Here is a 26,755-nt window from a genome sequence, read left to right as displayed (position 1 = left end):
AAAATACCATAACTACATGTAGCATTTAGTGAAACAACTGGAACAGTAACTGAAGAAATAATTAGCACAGAACATTAATTTTGATTGTTATTTTCATCTGTAGCGCTGAAATGCATGCTAGGAGGCATGTTTGACAACAACACTTGACAGAAGGTGGCAGCAGAGGTTGACTGTCTCCCCCAAGGGAGCAGTGATGGCCAAATGAAGCTTCTTGAAGCAATGAAGCTTTGCAGCGAATTGGTTTAAAGCTTCATGGTGGTTTATTAAGTCATTTGACAGTCTTATAATGCCACTGCCAAATAAAGTGTTACCAGTTCATATCTTTTGGTGTAAATATCCCATAATACAGTGGGTACAGCAGCGGCTTACAGTCCAGTGCAGCTTATCTATGAACAAATGCCGTTTACGTGTCAAATTTGGTAGGTGCCAGCTTATAGACAGGCGCGCCTTTAAAGTGCGAAAATTACGCTTGCTATTTGCAAATTGCTCCAAAATGAACTGATATTACAAATGCATGACAGTTTCATTTTCCCGAGCAAAAATTACATTGAGAATGTTTGTGAAAAGTGCATGTCTTGAGACGATAGGTCTTTCCATTTCTCTCCACATTTTAGACAAAAAGAAAAATACCTTTTTATCTGTATGATCCTTGTGTCCAAACTGAGTAAATGGTAGGAGGCCTGTTGAAAGATCTAACAAAGACAGAACTCACATCAAAGCATGCAGGTACTAAGCAAATGACGAGCCCACTGTGCTTGAAAAAGAGTAGAAACACATTAAAAACTCGAGAAAAAAAAATACTTGTCATTAAAGTAGAAGCATCTTTGATTATTGACAATTTTCAAATTCTATTCAAGAAATGGAGAAACTGTTCTTACCAGTTGGAAGTTCTTTGTGGCTGCCTTGAACCGGGCCCATCTGAGTGGGAGGAAGACCCACGAGGGAGCCTTGGTTTCTTGATGCACTTTCATCTACATTAACCTTAACCAGCATTTGTGATAGGCGATGTGCTGCAATAAAGTCATCTGCACTGTCCCTAAATATAGTAAAGCATATTAAAACTTACTCAGACCCCTTCATTGAACACACAAAATTATATAGATATATAAATAAAGGCACGGGGACTATGTTTAAATGCAGTCAATATCTAAATTAAATTTAAAAAATCAGATTTTCTTGGGAATATTTTGAATGATCTTTTAATTTTGATGTTAATTGCAGTCTTTCTATTTCTCGTCGATGCCACGACATATTCCAACAAAGGTTAAGAAAAGGTTTCATAAAAATTAGAGAATCCCAATATTACAACATTAGCAAAACCCATTGTTCATTTGAAAAGGGTATATCAAACCTACATAAACTAGACTTTCTATAACCACGTTTGAATCCCTCAACGAGAAATATTTTTTTACACTCAACTGTATATTTTTGCTGCACGTCACACAGCAGTAGGGGTGTGACTAAATATCGAAATAGTGATATATCGTGATACTTTCTATCCCAAAAGGTTATTGATATGCTCCTGCCAAGAATCAATATATCATTTTTAAAAAGGTTCGCTGTTAAAAAAAATAAATAAATAAAAAGGAACCAACAAGTTGCCACCAAAGCCTTCCTCTAGAATAGTGTCTCTTTTTTCTTAATGGCTGTCATAGACAGCGCTAGACAATCAATCCATTCAGACTGGGACCAGACCACTTGCAGCCAGTCTTTCCGATTTTCGATAGTTTGAGGGATGGCAGCGAATGAAAATTCGAAGGACGTCTACTAGCTATAAACCAATTTAAATCCACAGCTGAAGGATGAAAAGAACTTGTTTTTCTTGTTTCATTAGTTATATTGTGGAATATCGTAAAATGATTTCCTGACCCATGTATTTACATCGATAATCGTTGAATCACAATATCGTGAAATCATCTTTATCGTGAGCCTTGTATCGGAAATCGTATCATATCGTGAGGTACCCAAGAGTTCCCACCCTACACAGCAGCAACCTACACGCATCATACGAAGAAAGATGTCAGAGTTGCAGGACACACAAATGGTGTTTTATCCTTTCGCTGCATTTCAGGAGTGGTGCTTTGCTCAAATGTCCATCAACAGCAGTCATGAAGCAGAACACATCTTATTTTCTTGCGTGACAAGAACCTTGTCAGTATTTTACTTACATGTCATCTTTGAAGCTGAGGGCAAACTTTGATTTCTTGTCTACAGATGATTGTAAACTGGCCTGCTGCGCCTCTCTGTTTTCCAAGTATGAGGTATCCACACAATCCCTGTGAGAAGTGAGAATAGTCACATCATTAAAATTACATTTTGAAATGAGAAATTACTTTTACAGCCTCATCTCCTCAATAAATCAAACTAAATGAAAAGCCCAAGTAACTGTTATACAAACAACTTATAAATGACCGAGAGGGAAATAAATACAGGTGGTCTCCGGGTTACGAACAAGTTCCGTTCCTAAACTGGCGACGTAATCCGAATTTCTGCGTAAATTGGAATTTCCCTTTAAGTACCCCTAAATACCCCCTAAATCACCAAATAACTATTCAAAAACATGTATTATACGTCATATTAATAAAATTAAGTAAAAAATAAGAACCTGTATTACCATTAATGCTGAGAGGTGTTAATTAAGCCACTTTCAGACATACACTGAACTTCAGTAAATCCTAGGATTTAAACGGGTGGCCCTTATGTCTGAAAGCAATTTCCCGGGACGACTGACAGGGAGATGACACTGACATTAACTGGGTCACGTCCTAGTATAATTCCCGGGACTTAACCAGGACACGGCATGTATCAAAGCAGCCTGTTAATTCCCGGGTCAAAGCGCAAAGGCTGATGACGTAAATATCATGGCGACCGATCATCATTTCCTCTTTCTTCGCAGTGAGACAAGAATCAGTAAGCAAACATCGCAATTATCAACATGGCAAACTGGAAAGATAGCAAAATTAAATTGAAAACAATGAAACTAAATTGCTACTGGCTCTTAGAGCCAGTCCATCATCCATCTTTGAAAATGTGTGGTTTATTTTGTTGCCGATGCAGACCAAAAATGACGTAGGATCCGGGTTATAAAATCCCGTCACCCGCCCTCCCCGCACAGAGAGCGCAGAGTCGCCAACATGAGTCTGAAAGTGTCCAACGATGGCCCCTATGCTGGGCTGCGCTGGCTCCTGCCCCCCCGCCCGCTTGCCTGCCCTCCCCGGGCTGGCTGGGTGGGGGCTGTGGCCCTGGGGTGGCGCGCGCGCCGTCTCCGCTCGTCTGCGTGGCTGTCGCATGCTTCATGGGGTTCACGCATGGCTGGATGTGATTGGGCTCGCTGGGGTGGGGGCCTCTATACCGGGATTGGTGATGGTGCAGCGTAGGGTTCGGTTGCAAACAGGCTTACACTCACAAGGGATTCACACGATTACTGGTTTCTAGATCACAGAGCTGATTTGTGTACACTCCACCCCTCCCAATCACATAACATATAGCCCCCCCCCCCTTCCATTCCCTGGTCAACAACCCCCCCCACATGCTGTCAGCCGGAAATACATCTAGCTGCCGATTGCACGCACATATTCATAGTTTGTGTAGGCGTTCAATGTATTTCTTGTTGTTGTGTTTCTTGTCTTTCTTTTCTTTTCTTCTGATTCCCCCATAACCCCTTCCTGTTTGCGGATTTGTATTAATAAACGAGGTATGTTGAAAGATCACAATGGGAGTATGTCATACTCTCAATGTGAAACATTAAAACTGTTGAGACCAACCGGACACTTAGACTTCCATTCTCCGTGTCAAACAGCTGAACAGGACAGGTTTAAAAAGTGTCCAACCAGAGTAATTACTGGTACATCTCCCCATGTCTGAAAGCCATGACACGGGTAAATCCCACTTTACATTACGGGGGAATTTAGCAGGATATAAGTCTGAAAGGGGCTTTAAGTGGCTTAAAAAAAAAAAAAAAAAAGACTAGAAACAAAATGGCTGACGAGACTGCGGTGTCGTAAAGTCGAAATCTGGTAAGTCAGGTGCGTTGTAACCCAGCAACCACCTGTACTGGCCATTTTAATTGCTTGTATATGCTTCAGTATGTTTCTCTTTCATAAAACATAAGCCTGTTGAAGATACAGTTGCCGGTCACATCTGTCCCAAGGAGAAGTATGCTCCCACCTGTTCTCAGACTGAGGTTTAATTTTAGCCACTGTAGAAGCAGCCACTGGCAGTCCGGGGCCTGAACCCAGTGTTACATTCCCCAGTGTAGCACGTCCATTGGTACTGTCCAAAGACTTGCCAAGAAAACTGGGAAAGGTTTCATCTTCCAGTTTGTAAAAACTCTCTGCCATTTATTTGGACAATCGGGGTCGTGGCCCAGTATTGATTCAGGACACTTCAAATCAAGACCATCTGGAATACCTAGGAGACAAAACAGATGCGAGTGTGAAATTAGAGTTAACTCCTAAAGAAGCTGCAAGTTGCAAACCAAAACATCCCTAATCTTCCAATGCAGTGTGTGTGCAGCAGGGTTGTTTTCGTCAACGATGACGAGAACGAAAATATTTCATCAATGAACAATTTTTTGATGACGAGCTAAAAAGTGTCTTCAGAGACTAAAACATAACGAGATTGATGCCAGTTGTCATCTGACGAGACGATAACGAGACAAAAATTCGCCATAGTGTCCGTCATAAGTTCACAATTTGCGATATTTTCTTATCCTATGTGTAGTTAGCACGCATTTTGGCAGTGTATGGTTGTTTTAATCATGTGACTTGCTGCACCTCCCCCCTCAAACTCACACAGGCTTAAGCGTGTGCTCATTCCAGGCCCTTTTTGTGAAATACGTACATGTCAGGTGCTGCTTGGTAAGTTTTGATTTCTTGTCTTGGCTATGCCATATTCGCCTTATGCTTTAAAAGGTCTGTGCTGAGTGATCATCACTCACTAAACTAACTTGTAGCGTTAGCATAGCGTTCGCCTTAGCATAGCATTTGCGTGAGCTTTAGCGAGGTGACTGTGTCTTCTTAAACTCTTGGGAAAACTTTTCACATTCAGTTTGTGGCGTCCAAGTGAGTTTAATTAATTGCAAATAATGTGCTGTTTTGCTGCTGAGTGTGTATTATCATCATGGAGATATTGATGTCCTCATAGACCCTATAATTTTGTGTTCGTCTGTCAATATTAATTCAAAATTGTTGGAAACCTTTTATTTATTTATGTATTTATTCATGGACTAAAACTTTTGAAGTTTATAGACGAAAATATTTTCAGAGTTGTTGACTAAAACCAGACGAAATTTGTCTGAGTTTTCGTTGACTAAACTAGACGAAGACAAACACATTTTGAAATACCTAAAGTATGACTAAGACTAATAAGTATTTTTGCCCAAAAGACTGAGCGGCCAAAAATAACAATTATTAGGCAAGTGGGTAATTTTGACCATATCATTTTTTAATGCATAATTAAAGCTGTATAAACTTGATAACCCCAGGGATGTGGAGGGGGCAGGCACAGGATGTTTAGTTATACTGTTTTGTTGCTTAGCAGGCAGGCATAGCACTCTCAGTTGTATTGTACTGTAGCCTATATGGGAAAATAGATGGAAATTGTTTGTTTATATTGTGTCACATCACATTACGGTCTGTTAAATTGAACTGTCCATCTTAAATTAAATAATTTGAAAATTTACACTGTCATTGCTTGCAAAGCATTAAAAGTACTGCGTATGTTGTTGTGACAAGCCGGTGGCAGGGGTGGGGGGGCCTATAATAGTCACTTGTCCCCGGGCCCCTGCAAGTCTGTTGAAAGCCCATCACCAGTTGCTGCAAGTCGCTTATTCACTTCATTCCCAATCTGTGTAACTAACATTTGTTTTTATATTAGCCTTATTGTACTTTTGCTTGTTTTATGTGGTGTACGTTATGGCGAAGCTATAAGTCTCATACGCTGTACAACGACAATAAAGGCTTTCTATTCTATTCTGATGGACTTTGCCAAGGTATGAAAGGCTCAAAAATTACCACCTCTGAAGAAGACATGATTTAAAACATCAACAATGGGACAATATCAGAATAAATTTTTCAAAGGTTTCTGTGGACTGATGAAATGAGAGTGTCTCTTCACTGGGTGAATGCGCCTGTGGTTGGAACAATAACGGACACAGAGCTCCACTTTGGCAAAATGCCAGCAACACAGAGGTGGGGTATTGGTACGTGAAGGTATCATTAGTATCGATTTGTGTTAGTTAGACCTCTCAGACTTACTGCTAATGTTCAGAAGACACTTTCTTCAAGCAGTGACACAGGAAAATGTTGGCATCTTTCAAAAGGACATTGACTTTTGGGCTCTTCTTAACAGGAAATTTACAGTGAATGTAAGAAATTTACAGTGAATGTAACCTTGCACTTCTCTGACCTTTGAAAATTGTCTGACCAGTTCAAGAAACTGACCGAGTCTGTGAATAAGAATACTGTTGTTAAAAAGAAGGGTAGCAATATTAGGTTTGAGTTTTTTTTTTTTTTATTATTATAATTTCTATTTTAGAAATTTTGCTTAATTTTGTTGTTTTGTTTTACATAATTATTCTCATTTCAACAGATGAAAATAAACAAGTGTGAAGGAGAAGTCTTTGTTTTTCATTTAATCGTATAGTAACTCTGCACACTAGGCATGTGCCGGTACCGGTTTCACGGTTTACCGTGGTGTGAAAACGTCGCGGTTTCAAAACCACTAAAATTTTCCGTCAGACCGTAGGACGGTATTCGCTATTTTTCTTGTGTCAAAAATGCAGCCAAAAGCGGCTTGGCGCAGCAGCGCTCACCCCCTCCCGTTTGTTGCTGTGTGTGAGAGTGACGCTATCGGCTACACAGCCAGCTAACCCAAAAACAATTACTCCAAACATAAGGCGTACTGTTCTTCAATTTATTGAGCTCTCAAATCGTGGTAAGTTTAATATACAAAATGAATACATTTAAAATGTTGTACAATTAGATTTTTCCACGTGAGTAGCTTCCACAGATTAGCACCATGGGAAAAGTTCGCCACAAACAAAACACACATTTTCCTTTCAAATTCAATATACAAACTAAGTAAAAGCTTACAAAGATGAATGTTAGCCTAGGCTCAGCTGGGAGAGCAACTTCGTTGAGTGTTACAGCCGCAGAGTGAGAAAACAAGCTTGATTCGCTTGAATGAAGGGGAAAAAGTGATAGCATCAAAGATCGCTAATTGTGAACGATGATCGTGCCCTAAGCACAAATCCACGTTTGCTGGATCAAGGTGAGGTCTCACTCCCAATGTGTTTTTTTTTTTTTTTTTTTTTTTTTTTAAAGATGAAACCTTTCCACAACAATATTGACATTTTAACTAACCTATACATTTTTACCTAACTTATGAATTCCTTATGTTCTATTTAACACAAAGGCATGACATCATGTAGACAACAGTTGACAGTGGCTGAAAATGGCAAAACTTCACTTAAGCTTTTCCATCCTAAAAAAAAAGTCATGCAGTATAATTTTTTTAAAATTTTATTCAGAAGTGTTTTTACTTTATAGAAATTATTTTGTTCTTGCTGTAATCTTGTGCAAATTGAGCTGTGGCTGTGAGTATAGTCTAAGTTATATTTATTTTAATTTTATTTCAAATATTTTTTTATTGATAATTTATTTATTTTAACAATATATTCATGTTCCAATTTGCTATAATTGCAATACCGTGATACCGTGAAACCGCGGTATTTTTGCTCACGGTTATCGTACCGTCAAAATATCATACCGGCACATGCCTACTGTACATATATTTTCTTAAAGGCAAAACTTCAATCGCAGTACTTAAATGTTTGAGGGTTTGATAACATTGTAGAGTTGTACCCTATAGAGTTGTGCAATAACAAAATTAATCCTCAACTATATGTGCAATACAACTTGTCTAATAATTGAGCATGCAGTGTATATACACAGTTACTCCAAAATTCGTTATCAACTCTTGCCAAGTATGAAATAAGCTAACGCTAGCTCGTGGCTAAAAACAAACCATCTATCCCACAAAGTGGTGTTGTTTTGCTGAAAACACGAACGCACGAACTTACTAGAAGAGCGTTCAACTAAACTTTTTCTCAACAATTCCCACTCAAGAAGATTCAATCATAACGTACCGTCTTATCATGTGAACACTAGTTGCTGAACTTCTTGCCACTCTCATAGATTTCATAAACATAGCTAGATGGAAAAATTAATAACCGGCGACCATCTTAAAGCAGAGGACTTCTCTAGCGGGCTCTTTTACAGCTAACCTAAGGCGATTGATTTTCTCCAATAAAATACGCTTAACTCAGGGAAAAACTTTCGAACTGTTTGGTCTATTTAAAAATTGCCTCAAGGTTGCTATGATTCCGGTGGAATTTTTAGTTTTAAAAAAAAAATTAAAAATGTAGCTAATTTACTACATCACTGGCGTTTATGCATATCCAATCTGTTTGGAAATAAGTTGCAAATTGAGCAATTAATAGCCATTTCAAAGTACTGTACATGCTCCATTAAAAAAAAAAAAAAAAGTTATGTTTAGCGAATGGCACTGACGCAAAATGGCCTACCAAAGATAACTACCGTGCTGATTGGCTAACAGCGCGCATTAGTCATCGAGCGCTCCGTATTTGATATCAATGGTCATACTCACTGAATTCTACACACTTCAATAGAGTACGCGAAGACGGACGTCCGACCTACCACACTTTACGCAGTTTGGATATTCAAAGGAAACAACATGCACTCCAGATAAATACCTTTCCAAACACTTCGCAGCTTCTTCCCTCAAAAACGTTGTGTAAATATCAAACACCACAAGTTGGTGAGCTGATAGCACCGCCTGAACTCCACAGGAAGCCCGCCACAAAGTCAGCCCATGAGGGTGCGGCATACGTTAATACGGTCATTTGATTGGACGATGACCGGAAACGTCATTAATTAAAATTGGGCAAAAATGCGAAACGAGTTCATTCCCAACAAATATAATTTGACAAACATTGGGTGAACGATTCACATACAGTTACAAAATTACAAAAAATATATAATGATTAATAAAAGGGTCGGGGTTATTTTTCAACACATGCTGTATTGTTCGCAAAGTCTCTACTAGGTTATTATAGACCCTACCCACCGACGTCACAAAACCACGTGCTCGCTGTATGGTTCCGCCCACTTGTCCGTCATTTTGTCTCTGTATTAGCATTGGTTTCAATTGATCGAGGAATTTAAAATGCATTTCATGGAAGACCCGGTGCTTTCTGATGCCGTAAACTCACTGGATGTGTTGCATAAAAGGCGTTATGTGGAAAAGCTTCGTTCTATACAGTCGCCAGATCCATATTTGATGCCCAAATCGATGTTTTTCGACCCACTGTCTTCGCCCTGTCTGCCTGACATCTACTACGCTGATATTTACAATTATCTTGTCCACACAAAATCAGCCTATTCTCACGAAAATTTGAAAAACTTCAAGAGCTTGGAGGCTTATAAATACTTCGTTGCTGGTTGGGTGAAACAGGTCCTCGTCCACGAAAATTCGGCAGGAATCTATCTTGTGCTTGGAAAGGTGAGTTACAAAATTTTTAATTCAAAATCTTTTGTTATTGCTAACATCCACTGTCAAGTCTAATGTATTTCATGTCGTTTGTCAATGGAGTTAAGGCTTTTAATGTTTATATGGTTTAGCGATAGCACTCTCACTACATACATACGTGTATGTTGTTGGCGATTAGCCTAGCAATGATCTTAATTGTGGTTATTTGTCAGCCCAAAACCCTCTAAGTATATCTTAAATGCATCTTACCGGATATAAAATGACTACTACATAGTCTGTGGTGATTTTTTGGTGCCCAGTTTTCACGTCGAATTGCAGCTGTCCATTTCGCTCTCCTCTTTGGATCCCTCGGAATACGGTAAAACTTCAAGTCTCTCCTTCCATCTTCTCTGTTAGTGCAACCAACAGCCACACACGCCTTCACCATTTTGATTATTAATGTTAAGGAGCAGAAAAACCCGCCGTAAATAGGAGGAATGTACGTAGCCGTAACAGGTTAACACTATGTTTTGACGGACAATTGGGCGGTACCATTCAGGAGAGCGGAGTTGTGACGTCACGTGGGTAGGGTCTATAGACTTGGAGTTCAAAGAGACACTTATTACATCCAAATATGAAGAAAACATTTTTCTCCAAAACATGAAAATTTTAGATTTGATTTACATATTTTACGCTATGGATGTGGAATTTTGCCCGAATTAAGATAAAATTTATTTATAACCTTATTAACTAATATTTTAGATGTGTTTTTTTTTTTGATCGAACAATTATATCAGCTAAAAAGGCATTCAAGTAACGTCATCAAATAAAATATGGCAGATTGAGCATTATTGCTAAACAAACAACAGTAACAAAGACAAAAAACAAACAAAAAAGAAAAAAAAAGATTTCAATTAACCAATTTTCGTTCGAAAGAGGACTCAAACTACAAACTTAAATTCGTCCAATAAAGAAAACAGACAGAAGGGCTTTCCCATCTACAATCAATTTCAAACCTTTATAAAAGGTAGAGAAATCCTTCCTCCAGTGAGCCAAACATGGTTGTTTCAAAAAATCTGCTCGAATGAAAGAAAAAATTTCCTATAAGCAAGATAAGATTTAAAACTACTTCTAAATTCTATCTTTTTGATCAACACCAAACAAAATCATTTCTGTCGGTTGGAAATCAATATTTTTTAGATTGTAACCAGCACACTTTAGAAGTCATGAACTACAGTGGTATGAAGTATAAAGTAAAAGTAAAGTAAAGTAGAAGTATCTGAACCTTTTGGAATTTCTCAAATTTCTGCATAAAACCACCATCAAATGTGATCTGATCTTTGTCAAAATCACACAGATGAAAAAAACAACGTCTGCTTTAACTAAAACCACCCAAACATTTATAGGTTTTCATATTTTAACGAGGATAGCATGCAAACATTGACAGAAGGGGGTAAATAATTAGGTGAATCCTCTGCCTAAGGAGACTTAAAGAGCAATTGAAACCAATTTTTACCAAACAATTTAAGACAGGTGTGTGCCCAATCACTAATGAGTGGTTTAGAGCTGCCCTGCCCACTATAAACACACACCTGGTAAGAATTGTCTTGTTCAGAAGCATTGTCTGATGTGCGTCATGGCTCGATCAAAAGAGCTGTCTGAATTGAAGGATTGTTGATTTGTATAAAGCTGGGAAAGGATACAAAGCCACCTATAAAAGTCTGGAAAAAGTTGTCTACAAATGGAGAGAGTTTGGCACTGTTGCTTCTCTCCCAAGGAGTGGCCGTCCACCAAAGATGACGCCAAGAGTTCAGTGCAGAATACTCAGAGAGGTAAAAAAGAACCCTATAGTGTCTGCTAAAGATTTACAGAAATCACTGGCACAGTCCAATATCTCTGTACACACGTCAACTATATGGAAAACTATGGCCATGAATGGTGTTCATGGGAGGACTCCACGGAGGAAGCCCCTGCAAACAATGTAGCTCTTTTAATGTTCGCAAAAAGGTACTTGGACACTCCACAGATGTTTTGGAAAATATTTTGTGGACTGATGAAACCAAAGTTGAATTGTTTGGGAGTAACACACAACGTTATGTGTGGAGGAAAAATGGAACAGCTCACCAACCTCATCACCTCATCACCTCATCCCCACCGTGAAGCATGGTGGAGGGAGTATCATGATTTGGGGCTGTTTTGCTGCCTCAAGGCCTGGACAACTTGCAATCATTAATGGAAGAATGAATTCAAAAGTTTATAAGGATGTCTTGCAGGAAAACCTGAGGCCGTCTGTCAGACAGTTGAAGCTTAAAAGAGGATAGATGCTGCAACAAAACAATGATCCAAAACACAGAGTTAAATCAACTTCAGAATGGTTTCAGAAGAACAAAATACACGTTCTGAAGTGTCCAAATCAAAGTCCAGACTTGAACCCCATTGAGATGCTGCGGCATGACCTAAAGACAGCGATTCATGCCAGACGTCCCAGGAATCTGACTGAACTACTGCAGTTTTATAACGAAGAATGGGCCAAGATTAGTCCTGATCGATGTACGAGACTGATCTCCAGCTACAGGAAGCGTCTGGTTGAAGTTATTGCTGCCAAAGGGGGGGCCGCAAAATATTAAATGTGATGGTTCACTTACTTATTTCCCCCCTTCTGTCATTGTTTGCAGACTGTCCTGATTAAAATATGAAAACCTATAAATGTTTGGGTGGTTTTAGTTAAAGCAGACTGTTTTTTTATCTATATGATTTTGACAAAGATCAGATCACATTTGATGGTGATTTTATGCAGAAATATGAGAAATTCCTAAAGGTTCAGATACTTTTTCATACTACTGTACATACCAATGAAAAAACACATTGTCTAAATTTTCAACTTCAACATCACAAAGCACACTTAATTGCATAAAAACCGAATGTCAGTCTTTAAAACTCCTTTGTCGGCCAATATTTCATTCAAAATGTTGAAACTCTTTTGCTTTGGGAAAATATCTTCTAGATTTGTGATTATTTGGAGTGTGCCAAAACATCGAGATGGTGATATATCGTGATACTTTGTATCCCAAAAGGTTATTGATATGCACCTGCCAAGAATCAATACAGTATATTGTTTTAAAAATGGCTTACTTAAAAAAAAAAAAAAAAAAAAAAAAAAAAAAAAAGGGAACCAACAATTTGCTGCCGAAATCTTCCACTATGTCTATAGTAGTATAATAGTGATAGTAATATATATATATTATATATATATTTTATATATATATACTATATATATATATATTATATATATATATATATATATAGTAATATAATAGTGTCTCTTACCTCAATGACTGCCATTGTGGGCGCTAGACACTCAATCAATTTAGACTGGGATCAGACCAAATATAATAAAATGATTTCCTGACCCATGTATTGATGATCGTTGTATGGCCAGATCATGAAATCATCGTTATCGTGAACCTCGTATCGAAAAATCATGTCATATCGTGAAGTACCTAGAGGTTCCCACTGGTGCTGCAATGGTTAATCGAACAACTCGAATAACTTGATTGGAAAAAAGCTTCGAATCAAATTTTGCTGCTTCAATGAGCCGTTTAATTAGAGTGGCGTAATGATTTGTTTTGAAAGTATTGCATTTAGTTTTATTGATTTGGGTGGATACACTGCTCTCTAGAGACAACAGTGAATATGACATAATTGTGTAACATAGCTGAATCCAGGTGCTCCCTGTCAACACCAACATAAGGTTGCAAGTTTTTGTTTGAGCTAATTTGTTTGTCTAGGCATTTGTAACTTATTTTATGGGTATATTTATCAGGTTCTTGTGGGAATATGTGTTTGAACGATTTGTTAAGAGCACAAAACGTTGACATTTTTTAGCATTTATGCATTTATGTTGTACTTCGATCCTCATTTATTAATTTTTTTTATACCTTTTGAGGCTAGGCTCAGGTAATTAAAGCATTAAATGTTCCTAATCTGATTACTCGATTATTCAAACTAACTAATTGATGGATTAATTGATTACTTAAATAATCGATAGCCGCAGCTCTGGTTCCCACCCCTAGTGATAATGCTGTAAGCCCATTGGGATGCGAGGTGTCACTTGTCAGCCAATTTGCATCGGTGGCTAGTCAAAAGAGTATGTACTTTGAAATAGCTATAATTAGCTAAATTGATACATTTTCAATCGATTTTTAAATGATTTATATATATTATAGATAATAAAATTGAATAATAAAAAAAACAATAAAAATCGTTGCCTCGCCCACCCGGGCTGTATGGTCTCTCTTTTCAAGCTCGGGTCCTCTACCAGAGGCCTGGGAGCTTGAGGGTCCTGCGCAGGATCTTAGCTGTCCCTAGGATTGCGCTCTTCTGAATGGAGATGTCGGACGTTGTTCCTCTTGCCTTCACTCCCCACATTTTCTCCAACTCTTCCTTCAACCCTTGATATTTCTCCAGCTATTCGTGTTCTTTTTTTCTGATGTTGCTATCGCTTGGGATTGCTACATCTATCACTACTGCTGTCTTCTGATATATGTATATTATATATATATATATATATATATATATATATATATATATATATATATATATATATATATATATACATATATACAGTATATATATTTTAAAAATCGTCGTCTCGCCCACCCGGGCAGTATGGTCTCTGCTTTCAAGCTTAGGTCCTCTACCAGAGGCCTGGGAGCTTGAGGGTCCTGCGCAGGATCTTAGCTGTCCCTAGGTTTGCGCTCTTCTGAATGGAGACGTCGGACGTTGCTCCTCGTATCTGTTGGAGCCATGCACCCAGCTTGGGGGTTACTGCCCCTAATGTCCCGATCACTACTGGCACCACTCTTGCCTTCACTCCCCACATTTTCTCCAACTCTTCCTTCAACCCTTGATATTTCTCCAGCTTTTCATGTTCTTTTTTCCTGATGTTGTTATCGCTCGGGATTGCTACGTCTATCACTACTGCTGTCTTCTGATGTTTATCCACCACCACTATGTCAGGCTGGTTGGCCATCACCAGTTTGTCTGTCTGGATCTGGAAGTCCCACAGGATCTTGGCTCGGTTGTTCTCGACCACCTTCGGAGGTGTCGCCCACCTTGACTCTGGGGTCTCCAGTCCGTACTCGGTACAGATGTTCCTGTAGAGTATGCCTGCTACCTGGTTATGTCGTTCCATGTATCCCTTGCCTGCTAGCATCTTACACCCTGCTGTGATGTGCTGGACTGTCTCAGGGGCCTCTTTGCATAGCCTGCACCTGGGGTCCTGTCTGGTGTGATAGACCCCAGCCTCTATTGCTCTTGTGCTGCTATGATCAGTGCCTCCGTGTTGTCTTTCTGTCCGGCCTTTTCCAGCCACTGGTATGTTTTTCCCATGTCAGCTACCTCCTCAATTTGTCGGTGGTACACACCATGCAGGGGCTTGTCCATCCATGATAGCTCCTCAGGGTCCTCCTCCTTATTGGGCTTCTGTTGCCTGAGGCATTCACCGAGCAGGTCATCATTGTAGGCCATTTTCATCATGTACTCTTGGAGGGATGTATTTTCCTCCTGGATCGTGGCTCTAATGCTCACTAGTCCTCGGCCTCCCTCTTTCCGCTTTGTGTAGAGCCTCAGGATGCTGGACTTAGGGTGAAACCCTCCATGCATTGTAAGGAGCTTCCTTGTCTTGATGTTGGTAGCCTGCATCTCTTCCAGTGGCCAGGATACGATGCCAGCAGGGTATCTGATTACTGGTAGGGCATAGCTGTTAATGGCCTGGATCTTATTCTTGCCATTCAGCTGACTCTTGAGGACTTGCCTCACCCTCTGTAGGTATTTGGTTGTGGCAGACCTTCTAGTTGCTTCCTCATGGTTTCCATTTGCCTGTGGGATCCCCAGGTACTTGTAGCTGTCCTGCACATCTGTTATGTTGCCTTCAGGTAGTTCAGCCATTTCAGTTGAGCTCACCTTCCCTCTTCTGGATGCCATTCGCCCACACTTATCTAGTCCGAATGACATCCCGATGTCATTGCTGTATATTCTCGTGAGGTGGATCAGGGAGTCGATGTCACGCTCGTTCTTGGCATACAGCTTGATGTCATCCATGTAGAGGAGGTGACTGATGGTTGTTCCACTTCGGAACCGTTACCTGAAACCACTCTTGGTGATGATCTGGCTGAGGGGGTTTAGACCTATGCAGAACAGCAGGGGTGACAGAGCATCTCTTTGGTAGATACTGCATTTGATGCTCACATGTGCAACTGGCTTCGAGTTGGCTTCTAGAGTTGTCTTCCACAGCCCCATCGAGTTCTGGAGGAAGGTCCTTAGTGACCTGTTGATGTTATACAGCTTCAAGCATTCCAGTATCCATGTGTGTGGCATTGAGTCATAGGCTTTCTTGTAGTCAATCGATGCAGTGCACAGGTTGGTGCTCCTAGCTTTGCAGTACCTGGCGCGAACCTTGTTAACCTGGGCGACGTTCGAGCCGGTATGACTCTATCATTGATTGTTCTGCTCATTGTGAGGTATAGGCATATATCATGAAGGGCCTTGCCTAAGGACCCACCTGGGAAGAAGCCTAAGGACCCACCTGGATATCACTATGCTCCTGACCGGGGTTTGAACCCCCAAACCTCCTTTACCAAAGTCAGCGACTTACTATATACGGACTGAAAGACAACACGGAGGCACTGATCATGGCAGCAAAAGAACAGGCCCTTAACACAAGAGCAATAGAGGCTGGGGTCTATCACACCAGACAGGACCCCAGGTGCATGCTATGCAAAAAGGCCCCTGAGACAGTCCAGCACATCACAGCAGTGTGTAAGATGCTAGCAGGCAAGGCATACATGGAACAACATAACCAGGTAGCAGGCATAGTGTACAGGAACATCTGTGCCGAGTACGGACTGGGGACCCCAGAGTCAAGGTGGGTGACACCTCCGAAGGTGGTGGAGAACAACCGAGCCAAGATCCTGTGGGACTTCCAGATCCAGACAGACAAACTGGTGATGGCCAACCAGCCTGACATAGTGGTGGTGGATAAACATCAGAAGACAGCAGTAGTGATAGAGGTAGCAATCCCGAGCGATAGCAACATCAGGAAAAAAGAACATGAAAAGCTGGAGAAATATCAAGGGTTGAAGGAAGAGTTGGAGAAAATGTGGGGAGTGAAGGCGAGAGTGGTGCCAGTAGTGATCGGGACATTAGGGGCAGTAACCCCCAAGCTGGGTGCATGGCTCTAACAGATACCAGGAACAGCGTCCGACGTCTCCATTCAGAAGAGCGCAATTCTAGGGACAGCTAAGATCCTGCGCAGGACCCTCAAGCTCCCAGGCCTCTGGTAGAGGACCCGAGCTTGAAAGGAGAGACCATACCGCCCGGGTGGGCGAGACGACGATTTTGTGTGTATATATGTATATATACATATATACAGTATACAGTGGGGAGAACAAGTATTTGATACACTGCCGATTTTGCTGGTCTTCCCACTTGCAAGCCATGTAGAGGTCTGTAATTTGTATCATAAGTTTTCTTCAACTGTGAGGGACGGAATCTAATGCAAAAATCCAGAAAATCACATTGTATAATTTTTAAATAATAAATTTGTATTTAACTGCATGAAATAAGTATTTGATACATTACCAACTAGTAAATATTTCGGCTCTTAGTTCTTTTTTAAGAACCCCTCCTGTTCTCCACTCATTACCGGAAGTAACTGCACCTGTTTGAACTTGTTGCCTGTATAAAAGACACCTGTTCACATGCTGAAACAAACAAACTCCAACCTCTCCACAATGGCCAAGACCAAAGACCTGTGTAAGGACATCAGGGATAAAATAATAGACCTGCACAAGGCTGGGATTGGCTACAGGAAAATAAGCAAGCAGCTTGGTGAGAAGGTAACAACTGTTGGAGCGATTATTAGAAAATGGAAGAAGTTCAAGTTGACGGTCAATCTGCCTCGTTTTGGGGCTCCATGCAAGATCTCACCTCGTGGGGCATCACTGATCATGAGGAAGGTGATGGATCAGCCCAGAACTACACGGTAGGACCTGGTCAATGACCTGAAGAGAGCTGGAACCACAGTCTCGAAGAAAACCATCGGAAACACATTACGCCGTGATGGATTAAAATCCTACAGCGCACGCAAGGTCCCGCTGCTGAAGCCAATGCATGTCCAGACACGTCTGAAGTTTGCCACTGACCATCTGGAGGATCCAGAGGAGCAATGGGAGAAGGTCATGTGGTCGGATGAGACCAAAATTGAATTTTTTGGTCTAAACTCGGCTCGTCGTGTTTGGAGGAAAAAGAAGGATGAGTACAACCCCAAGAACACCATCCCAACCGTGAAACATGGAGGAGGAAACATCATTTTTGGGGGCTGCTTCTCTGCCAAGGGTACAGGATGACTGCACCGTATTGAGGGGAGGATGGATGGGGCTATGTATCGCCAGATCTTGGCTGACAATCTCCTTCCTTCAGTGAGAGCCCTGAAGATGGGTCGTGGCTGGGTCTTCCAGCATGACAACGACCCAAAGCACACAGCCAAGGCAACTAAAGAGGCAACTAAAGAGTGGCTCCGTAAGAAGCATCTTAAGGTCCTGGAGTGGCCTAGCCAGTCACCAGATCTGAACCCGATAGAAAATCTATAGAGGGAGCTGAAGTCCGTGTTGCCCGGCAGCAGCCCCAAAACCTGAAGGCTCTGGAGAAGATCTGCATGGAGGAGTGAGCCAAAATCCCTGCTTCAGTGTGTGCAAACCTTGTCAAGGACTACAGGAAACGTTTGGTATCTGTAATAGCAAACAAAGGTTTCTGTACCAAATATTAAGTTCGATTTTTGTGATTTATCAAATACTTATTTCATGCAATTAAATGCAAATTTACTATTTAAAAATCATACAACGTGATATTCTGTTTTTCTGTATTAGATTCCGTCCCTCACAGTTGAAGAGAACTTATGATACACATGTCCTCTACATGCTTTGCAAGTGGGAGAACCAGCAAAATCGGCAGTGTATCAAATACTTGTTCTCCCCACTGTATATATATATTTAAATCTAAATTATGAAAATTATGAAACCATCATGGAATATGGGCCACACGAGAAGTTTGAGTTCTGGCGACATTATGTTGCACTCCTCAGCTTCAACGCTAGATGGAGATAGTCACTTAAACAGTGCCTCTCCATCAGGCTCAGGCAAGGGCGTAGGTTTGCATAGGGACTGTAGGGACATAACACTAACAACTTTTCAGGATGCCCAAATTGTCCCCAGCAACCTTTCAGCAACCTTATATGCATTATATAATGAGTTCAGTTAAACAGATAATTTAGAATGTCTTCCCATATGTTGTAAGGACAGAACTGACCCTACCATCATTAAGTGAATTATTTTCATTGTATTCAAACTTACATTTACCCCTTTCACTTCATAAATACGCCGGTCCATTCCCCCCCCCCAAACGCACGTTTGATTGGCTGATGACTTGTCCCATCCCGAACACACACACGAATGCTCACACTCACACAGCTCTGACAGAAATACATGCCGCCGGCTTCTCCGAAAAGGAGGGATACAGATTTTTTTTCGGCCAGCAGCAGCCACTGTAAGTAATTTTAAAAGACGGCAATGTTGTGAAGGTGGGAAACACACCACTAATTTTGCTACTGAAATTCTAACCTGCATCAGAGTTAGCATAACATTAAACTGTGTGAACTTGCTAACCTGCAAAACTCGAGTAAAAAGCTGTTTAGAGAGATGCGTCCTTCTGTTTGTGTTTTCTACTTTTAACGTTAATTAAACTGTGAGAAATTTTAGTGAACTCTGCTGGAAACTATAGAACCAGAAAAACGTCAGCAAGAAGCTGCTTCGAGAGAGCCAGGTGCTGCATAACCTCATATGTTGCTCACACAACACAACAGAAACACAACCTAATCATAATTAACTACGTAGATGTATTAATGTACTATGTATTCTTTTTTTTTTTTTTTTTTTTGATGCCGCGAGGTACCCACAATAGCGTTGCGATCAACTGGTCGCTCGTGATCGACGTAATGAGCACCCCTGATTTAGCATACCAACTAATTACTAATTAAAACGAATAAAATGAATGAATGAATGAAATGTAGCCCTGACCCCCATTCACCTCATCTGTTTGGTCTTATTAATGACCCATCCCGAGCAAAAAGTGTACATGCAGGTTACGCTGTCGTCCCTACCAATGTTGAGACCAAACCTACGCCATTGAGCTTAGGGGTCAAAACCTGACAAAATATTGAAATCAATATAGGAAACTTTGTAGGATTTCAGTTGATGAATGAGAACATTACATGGAGATATTAAGGCAACATCTCAAGCAATCAGTCAGTAAGCTAGAGCATGGCTGCTAAATTGTCTTCCAAATGGACAATGACCTTAAGCATACTGCTAAAACGGTTCAAAAGTGGCTGGAAGATAACAAAGTCAATTTTTTGGAGTGTCCATCGCAAAGCCCTGATCTGAATCCTGATAGACAAACCTGACTCAGTTACACCTGTTCTGTCAGGAGGAATGGACCCCCTTTTCAGGTCCATTTCTTCTGACAGAACAGATTTAGCCTGATTTGACTTCAGACGGGGAGGCAAAAAATTGAATTGTATGTTTTTTCACAGTCTCTGGCTTCAACTGTATGCTTGTGCTGCCCTGTAGAAAAGAAGTAATGTTGACAAATTATGTCATCCATTCATCTTTCAGTGGGACCTGATCCATACTGGTATACAAAACCTGGGGTAACCAGTATTATATCATTTAGTTCAGCTTAACCTTGTTCCACAGTCTTCTGTCAACAGATAATTTATTACATCATTTGCTCTCATAACAGCTGCGAGCGAGTCTCGAAACAGCTGCTAAAAACACCCATATCCTGTACGTGCCATCAATTTAGCCTGACATGACTTACATGAAAAGATCCAAGCAAAATAACCTTCATAATGTCTCTTTCTTTGCAGATGAAAATGTTACTTACTCATGGAGGTTAATGGTAAACAGCAGGATGGTTGAAAGATACTGAATGCTATCCTTCTGCATCTTCCCATTTCACATTTTCCAGTCCATAGGGTATGATTCATTTTAAAAGTTGTATGGATAAATGAATGATTCAGTCTCTAATATAATGTCTGACAACTAAACTTAGCGGTACTCTAAATGGTACGGTACATTTCTTGTATAATAGTTCCCCTGGCTCACTTACTTCATTACACCTTTTCAGTATTAAAAAAAAAAAATCTACCAACACGCTAGCAATTTGAAATATAAACTGTACATAATACGATGCATAAATAATTGTGATAATACACATACAACGGGCTCTAGATCACCAAATTGTATCTTTCATAAATTGTTATTGAAAACAGACAATTGCTGTTGCTAAGCAACAATGCCATTTTAGAAGCTAAATGTCTTGTTTAATTTACATCACAAGCTGCAATGGACATGACATCAGAGCAACCTGAATGGATGTTTTTAGTCAGTGCTTTGATCTACGATACGACTGACATCATCGTGGCATCATTGCCTCTGTATAAATACCAAGGAAGTCAATTTTCTGTATCAATGTGCCTTCACCATTTCAATAACAGTGCAGTTCTATTAATTTTTAAAAATATATAGTCTGGTCTTTTGTATTAGACTTATCTCAACACTGAACCCTAAAAATAATTTTCGTTTTTGTTTAACTTATTGTGCTAACAAATAATAATTACAATGAAAAAATGGATTCTAATTGAGCAGCATACTGTAGAATGGCCTATGGACCAACCCCATATGGTACTTGAGAAGTTGTGGGAGCAACTAAGCTGGAGGAGTTTGCCCGGAACAGAACATTTTATTCGATAATTCTGCGAAATATCCAGTTCTCCTGTGCAGGACAAATAACAAATGTATTATGACACGCCTATGCTACCTATTACCATAGTGGTGCTATCGTTAGCTAATTATATTTACCTATGGGGACCTGATAACTCAAGGAAAAAAATCAAATCCGGATGGGAGCGAGCTTGGCTCACCTCTCCACCCACAGCTCCAGCAAAGGGGCCACCGTCATTCCCCTGGGACTCAGGGGAGTCCCCTGGACCATCTGCGCCCCCATTAACCAGCTCAAAAGGAGGGATGCAACACCGCCCACCATGCCTGACCCCAGCCACCTCCTCAACCCCCCAACCGATGCGGCACACTACGGGAGCCACATGACCCACTTGGCCCAGGGCAAGAAAAGGATCCCCACTTGGAGGGGACAACACCTCGGCGTCCAGCTGGCGAGGAGGATTCCTGACTAAAAAAAGAGAGAGAGGAATGCGGAAGAAGGAGAAAGCATAGAGACCACCTCAGGACCCCAGCAACTGACAGCCCAGTTGAGGAGCAGGCCCTGCCATATAGAAAAGTGTGAGATCCACCTATAACTCTATTAGTGTGGCTGCCAGGTCCCCGACTGGCAGCCACTACCCAGCAGCATTATGGGGTTGTGTGGAGAGGGTGGTGCAGTGGATGCAATAAAATAGGAGATCCTGGCTGACAGAGCAGTGGGACTGTCACATGAAACTTCTTCCCAGCTGCACATCCTGTGGATCCACGTCGTAGCTTCCCCGTGGAGTATAACACTATATGTGGTGCATTGAAGACGTGCAGGAATGGCAGGAGGGCAACTGTCATGTCACCCCCTCCACCCCAGTGGCCACACTCCCTCGATATGATGCATTAAAATCAAGAGGGCAAGCTGACCTGGGGCTGTACGGCCCTGTTCCAACTTTCCCGAAACCCCTGAATGAGTATGTAGGTGCCCAGTGCAAGGTGAAGAGTGTGTGAGTTAAAAGGCAGGCTCCCGTGGGCGGGGCCCCGCCAGCCAGAACTGCCGGCCACAGGGTGAGAGAAGCGCCAGGGCCCCAATGACCCCCAACACACCAGACAACCCCAAAGTGCTCCCACATCCTCGAACAACCACCTTACATCCCCGAACGGGCGCCGAACCAACGCACCGGTGGCTAGGGGACAACTACTCCACAGCAGGGGATGAGTAGCCCGACCCCAGATCCCATGGACCCCGGGAGGACCCACCGACGACCCCGCCGATAAAAGGGCAGCGGTGGGAGTCTGATTGCAAACCGCAATCCGGCACAGAGGACCAGATTGCAGTCGTTGCATTACTGAAATATCTAACCTCAGCATAACTTCAGTGTTGTGAATGTTTATTGAACATTATAATCAAGAATCTGTTGATATTGAGTGGAATCCATGCAACCCTCATTTTCAATAGCATTTCCAGTACAACTATGGCCACACAGCATGATATACAGTAAATCTGCCACCAAATTCTACTTTGGGTGGCAAGTGCTTTTCTTGAAATGCAGCGTTCTTTTGTGACCATGCATGACACCCCTTATCGTCAAATACCTCAATCTTTGTATCATCAGTCCAGAAAACCTTGTTTCAAAATGGAGCTGGTTAATCCAAATGTGCTTTTGCATACCTCAAGCAAGTCTTTCTGTGGCGTCTGTTCAGAGAAGGCTTAATTCACATCACTCCCATACAGCACTTGCTTCTGCAAAAAATGCCGATTTGTTGGATGATGCACAGTGACGCCATCTACAGCAAAATAATGTTGTAGTTCACTGGTAGTTGTCTGTGGGTTGTCTTTGACCATATTTACACCATCCTTTGCCTTGGCATCTCTGATATACAGTATTTCTTGGCCCGCGACTTCTGGTCTTAATAAGCATTGTGTTTGTGGTGAGATATCTTTCATTGCAAGCAAAATAAATGAAGATATTACTACTGAAGCATTTGTAATTGCAGTCCTTTTCTGGAAGAAATTGAGCATTATCGACAGAATTGCAGGGGTGCCAATACTTTTGGCCAGCACTGTAATTGGCAACCATATGGACATTTTCTCCTGATTAAATGCATCATTCTATGAGGTTCAAGGGTTAATAAGCTGATGTGCCAAATTTGATTTCCAATGATCCAATGCTATTAAGTTACCGGTATTCAAATCAACAAAATGTCAAGGGTGCCCACATTTTTGCAGCTGTGACATTCTTTCTTAAGCCATCAGTTTTTTGATGTATCAAAATGAATTTGCTGATCCAAAGACGCAGTGATTTTTTAGTGAAAATAACAATTGTCAACGGTGGCCAAACTTCTTCATATCACTTTAAAACTAACAGCCACAACCCAACATCCCCTCATTCATACACAATCTCCCATTGGACTGCAGTTTTTTTTACTTAGGCCAACTTAGGGACAGTAAAACAAGTGTATAATAAAGTCTGAATTGTGTATTTCTATGAAAACAGTTGACAAAGCAACACTGGCTACAGCACTGTAGGTATTAGACAAGATGACAACAGTGTTGGGCATTTACTTTAATCATAAAAGAGTAATGTACACATTCGGGGGGGAAAAGGTGAAAAAATTTCAAGGGCTCATCTCTTCTATAACACCCTTCCTTTTTTGTAAATACTATTGATGGCCATTATTATTGTCCATCAGACTCTGGTAAGGACACCAGCGATCTTGAGGAAAGTCTGCTTGAAAGAGACTGTTGCTGAGGCTGACCCTGCTCAGCATCACAATGCTCTATGAGTGAAGGGGGAGGCAGCAGAAGACCGTGTCCGGTTCCAGCTCTGGGGGGATCCAGAGGGGGAAAGAAGTACCTGAAGCCACAACAATTGAGAGAAGACACTGGAAAACACACTAGATAATAGTGTACTGTTACAAAAAAGGATCAAAGAATGACATGCTGTAGTTTAACAGATGTTTTTGCGACCAAAATTGCTACAAAATTAAGCGGCGACGTGAAGCAAACATGCAAAAACGCATCATGTATTTACACAAATAGTAATGATGAAGCAGCAGCATTAGTAGTATGCGGAATAATGTACTGCATCTTTGAAGAGGTCAGCAGCTGTAAGGGGGCAGGACTCCCCTTTCAAATTCGGCATGTGACAGTACAAGTTTTTATCAGCACAGAGAACATGAGGAAAATTTTTCATTAAAAAATGAATTTAAGAGTAATAGATGCACTATATTAGACATTAATGTAAAAAAAAAAAAAAAACATGCAGGATTGAGACATAGGCATTGGTTATTGATGTAAGAGGTTGCAAGATTAAACTATTAGTTTAAAACAATGCCATGAGTGTGTGCTAGATCAAATACAAATATTGTATTGTATATGAAAATACAGTACAGTACAGTATTATAAGATTATTCATTTGATCTGGACATTTGTGAAATCATCTAATAAAAATTGATTAAAAGGCAACGACAATATGAAGTGGCTGCCCACTTTGGGTTTGGACATGCCCACTCATGAGGAGTCAAAGTTTGGCATTCATGTAAAAAGCATTTTATCACCTGCAAAACTCACAAAACAAATTGAAAGGCTTTAATTAATATAGAAATTCTAGCAAAGACGTTTTAAATTAAACTGATTAAATGGGACAGACTTTTAAAACTCTCCTCTCGTATTTCAGCCATGTACGTTCCAATGCGGGAGTTTTGCATACAGTGGGGCAAATAAGTATTTAGTCAAACACTAATTGTGCAAGTTCTCCCACTTGAAAATATTAGGGAGGCCTGTACTTGTCAACATGGGTAAACCTCAACCATGAGAGACAATGTGAACCCCCCCCAGAAAATCACATTGTTTGATTTTTTAAAGAATTTATTTGCAAATCATGGTGGAAAATAAGTATTTGGTCAGTACCAAAAGTTCATCTCAATACTTTGTTATGTACACTTTGTTGGCAATAACGGATGCCAAACGTTTTCTGTTACTCTTCACACCCTTTTAACACACTGCTGCTGGTATTTTGGCCCATTCCTCCATGCAGATCTCCTCTAGAGCAGTGATGTTTTGGGGCTGTCGTTGGGCAGCACGTACTTTCAACTCCCTCCACAGATTTTCTATGTGGTTGAGATCTGGAGACTGGCTAGGCCACTCCAGGACCTTGAAATGCTTCATACGAAGCCACTCCTTTGTTGCCCTGGCTGTGTGTTTGGGATCATTGTCATGCTGAAAGACCCAGCCACATCTCATCTTCAATGCCCTTGCTGATGGAAGGAGATTTTCTCTCAAAATCTGTCGATACATGGCCCCATTCATTAAATCCGTTACACAGATCACTCGTCCTGGTCCCGTTGCAGAAAAACAGCCCCAAAGCATGATGTTTCCACCCCCATGCTTCACAGTGGGTATGGTGTTCTTCGGATGCAATTCAGTATTCTCCTACAAACACGAGAACCTGCGTTTCTACCAAAAAGTTCTATTTTGGTTTCATCTGACCATAACACATTCTCCCAGTCCTCTTCTGGATCATCCAAATGCTCTCTAGCGAACCGCAGACGGGCCTTGACGTGTACCGGCTTCAGCAGGGGGACACGTCTGGCAGTGCGGGATTTGAGTCCCTGTCGGCGCATTGTGTTACTGATAGTAGCCTTTGTTACTGTGGTCCCAGCTCTCTGTAAGTCATTCACTAAGTCCCCCTGTGTGGTTCTGGGATTTTTGCTCACCGTTCTTGTTATTCTTTTGACGCCAAGGGGTGAGATCTTGCATGGAGCCCCAGATCGAGGGAGATTATCAGTGGTCTTGTATGTCTTCCATTTTCTAATAATTGCTCCCACAGTTGATTTCTTTACACCAAGCGTTTTACCTATTGCAGATTCAGTCTTCCCAGCTTGGTGCAGGTCTACAATTTTGTCTCTGGTGTCCTTCGACAGCTCTTTGGTCTTGGCCATAGTGGAGTTTGGAGTGTGACTGACTGAGATTGTGGACAGGTGTCTTTTATACCGATAATGAGTTAAAACAACGAGTGGAGCCTCGTTAGAAGAAGTTAGACCTCTTTGACAGCCAGAAATCTTGCTTGTTTGTAGGTGACCATTTATCTTCCACTCCAATTTGGAAATAAATTCTTTAAAAATCAAACAATGTGACAGTTTTTTTTTTCCACATTCTGTCTCTCATGGTTGAGGTTTACCCATGTTGACAATTACAGGTCTCTCTCATCTTTTCAAGTAGAAGAACTTGCACAGTTGGTGGTTGACTAAATACTTATTTGCCCCACTGTAGTGGGCAAACACTTGGTGAATTCTGCATCCCGATGACAGGTGACAGCATTACAATTTTATCAGAAAACCTGTATTTTTCAAGAGCGACAAGGCCTTATCAAATC

The 26,755-nt window shown here is 41.0% G+C and overlaps 1 protein-coding gene across 8 annotated transcripts in view; it reads right to left on the bottom strand.

Annotated features, from left to right (window-relative positions):
• cep192 (centrosomal protein 192) overlaps positions 1–8,916 on the bottom strand; it is a 95,862-nt gene extending 86,946 nt beyond the window's left edge. For 7 of the 8 annotated variants that reach the window (XM_057833785.1, XM_057833786.1, XM_057833789.1 and 4 more), the window contains exons 1-5: positions 8,777–8,916; positions 4,168–4,410; positions 2,169–2,276; positions 879–1,036; positions 631–692 (exon numbers count right to left, since the gene is read on the bottom strand). In XM_057833785.1, the coding sequence (XP_057689768.1) occupies positions 631–692; positions 879–1,036; positions 2,169–2,276; positions 4,168–4,340 (501 nt within the window). In that variant the 5' untranslated portion in view covers positions 4,341–4,410; positions 8,777–8,916. Of the gene's footprint in view, positions 1–630; positions 693–878; positions 1,037–2,168; positions 2,277–4,167; positions 4,411–8,149; positions 8,744–8,776 lie in introns of those variants that run through there. The other variant, XM_057833783.1, reaches the window with a different exon arrangement.
• Between the last annotated feature and the right edge of the window lie 17,839 nt (positions 8,917–26,755).

Source organism: Corythoichthys intestinalis, chromosome 4, assembly GCF_030265065.1.
Source record: "Corythoichthys intestinalis isolate RoL2023-P3 chromosome 4, ASM3026506v1, whole genome shotgun sequence".
NCBI lineage: Eukaryota > Metazoa > Chordata > Actinopteri > Syngnathiformes > Syngnathidae > Corythoichthys > Corythoichthys intestinalis.
The sequence above is the reverse complement of the archived record's forward strand: the minus strand, read 5'-3'. Positions and strand labels throughout refer to the sequence as shown.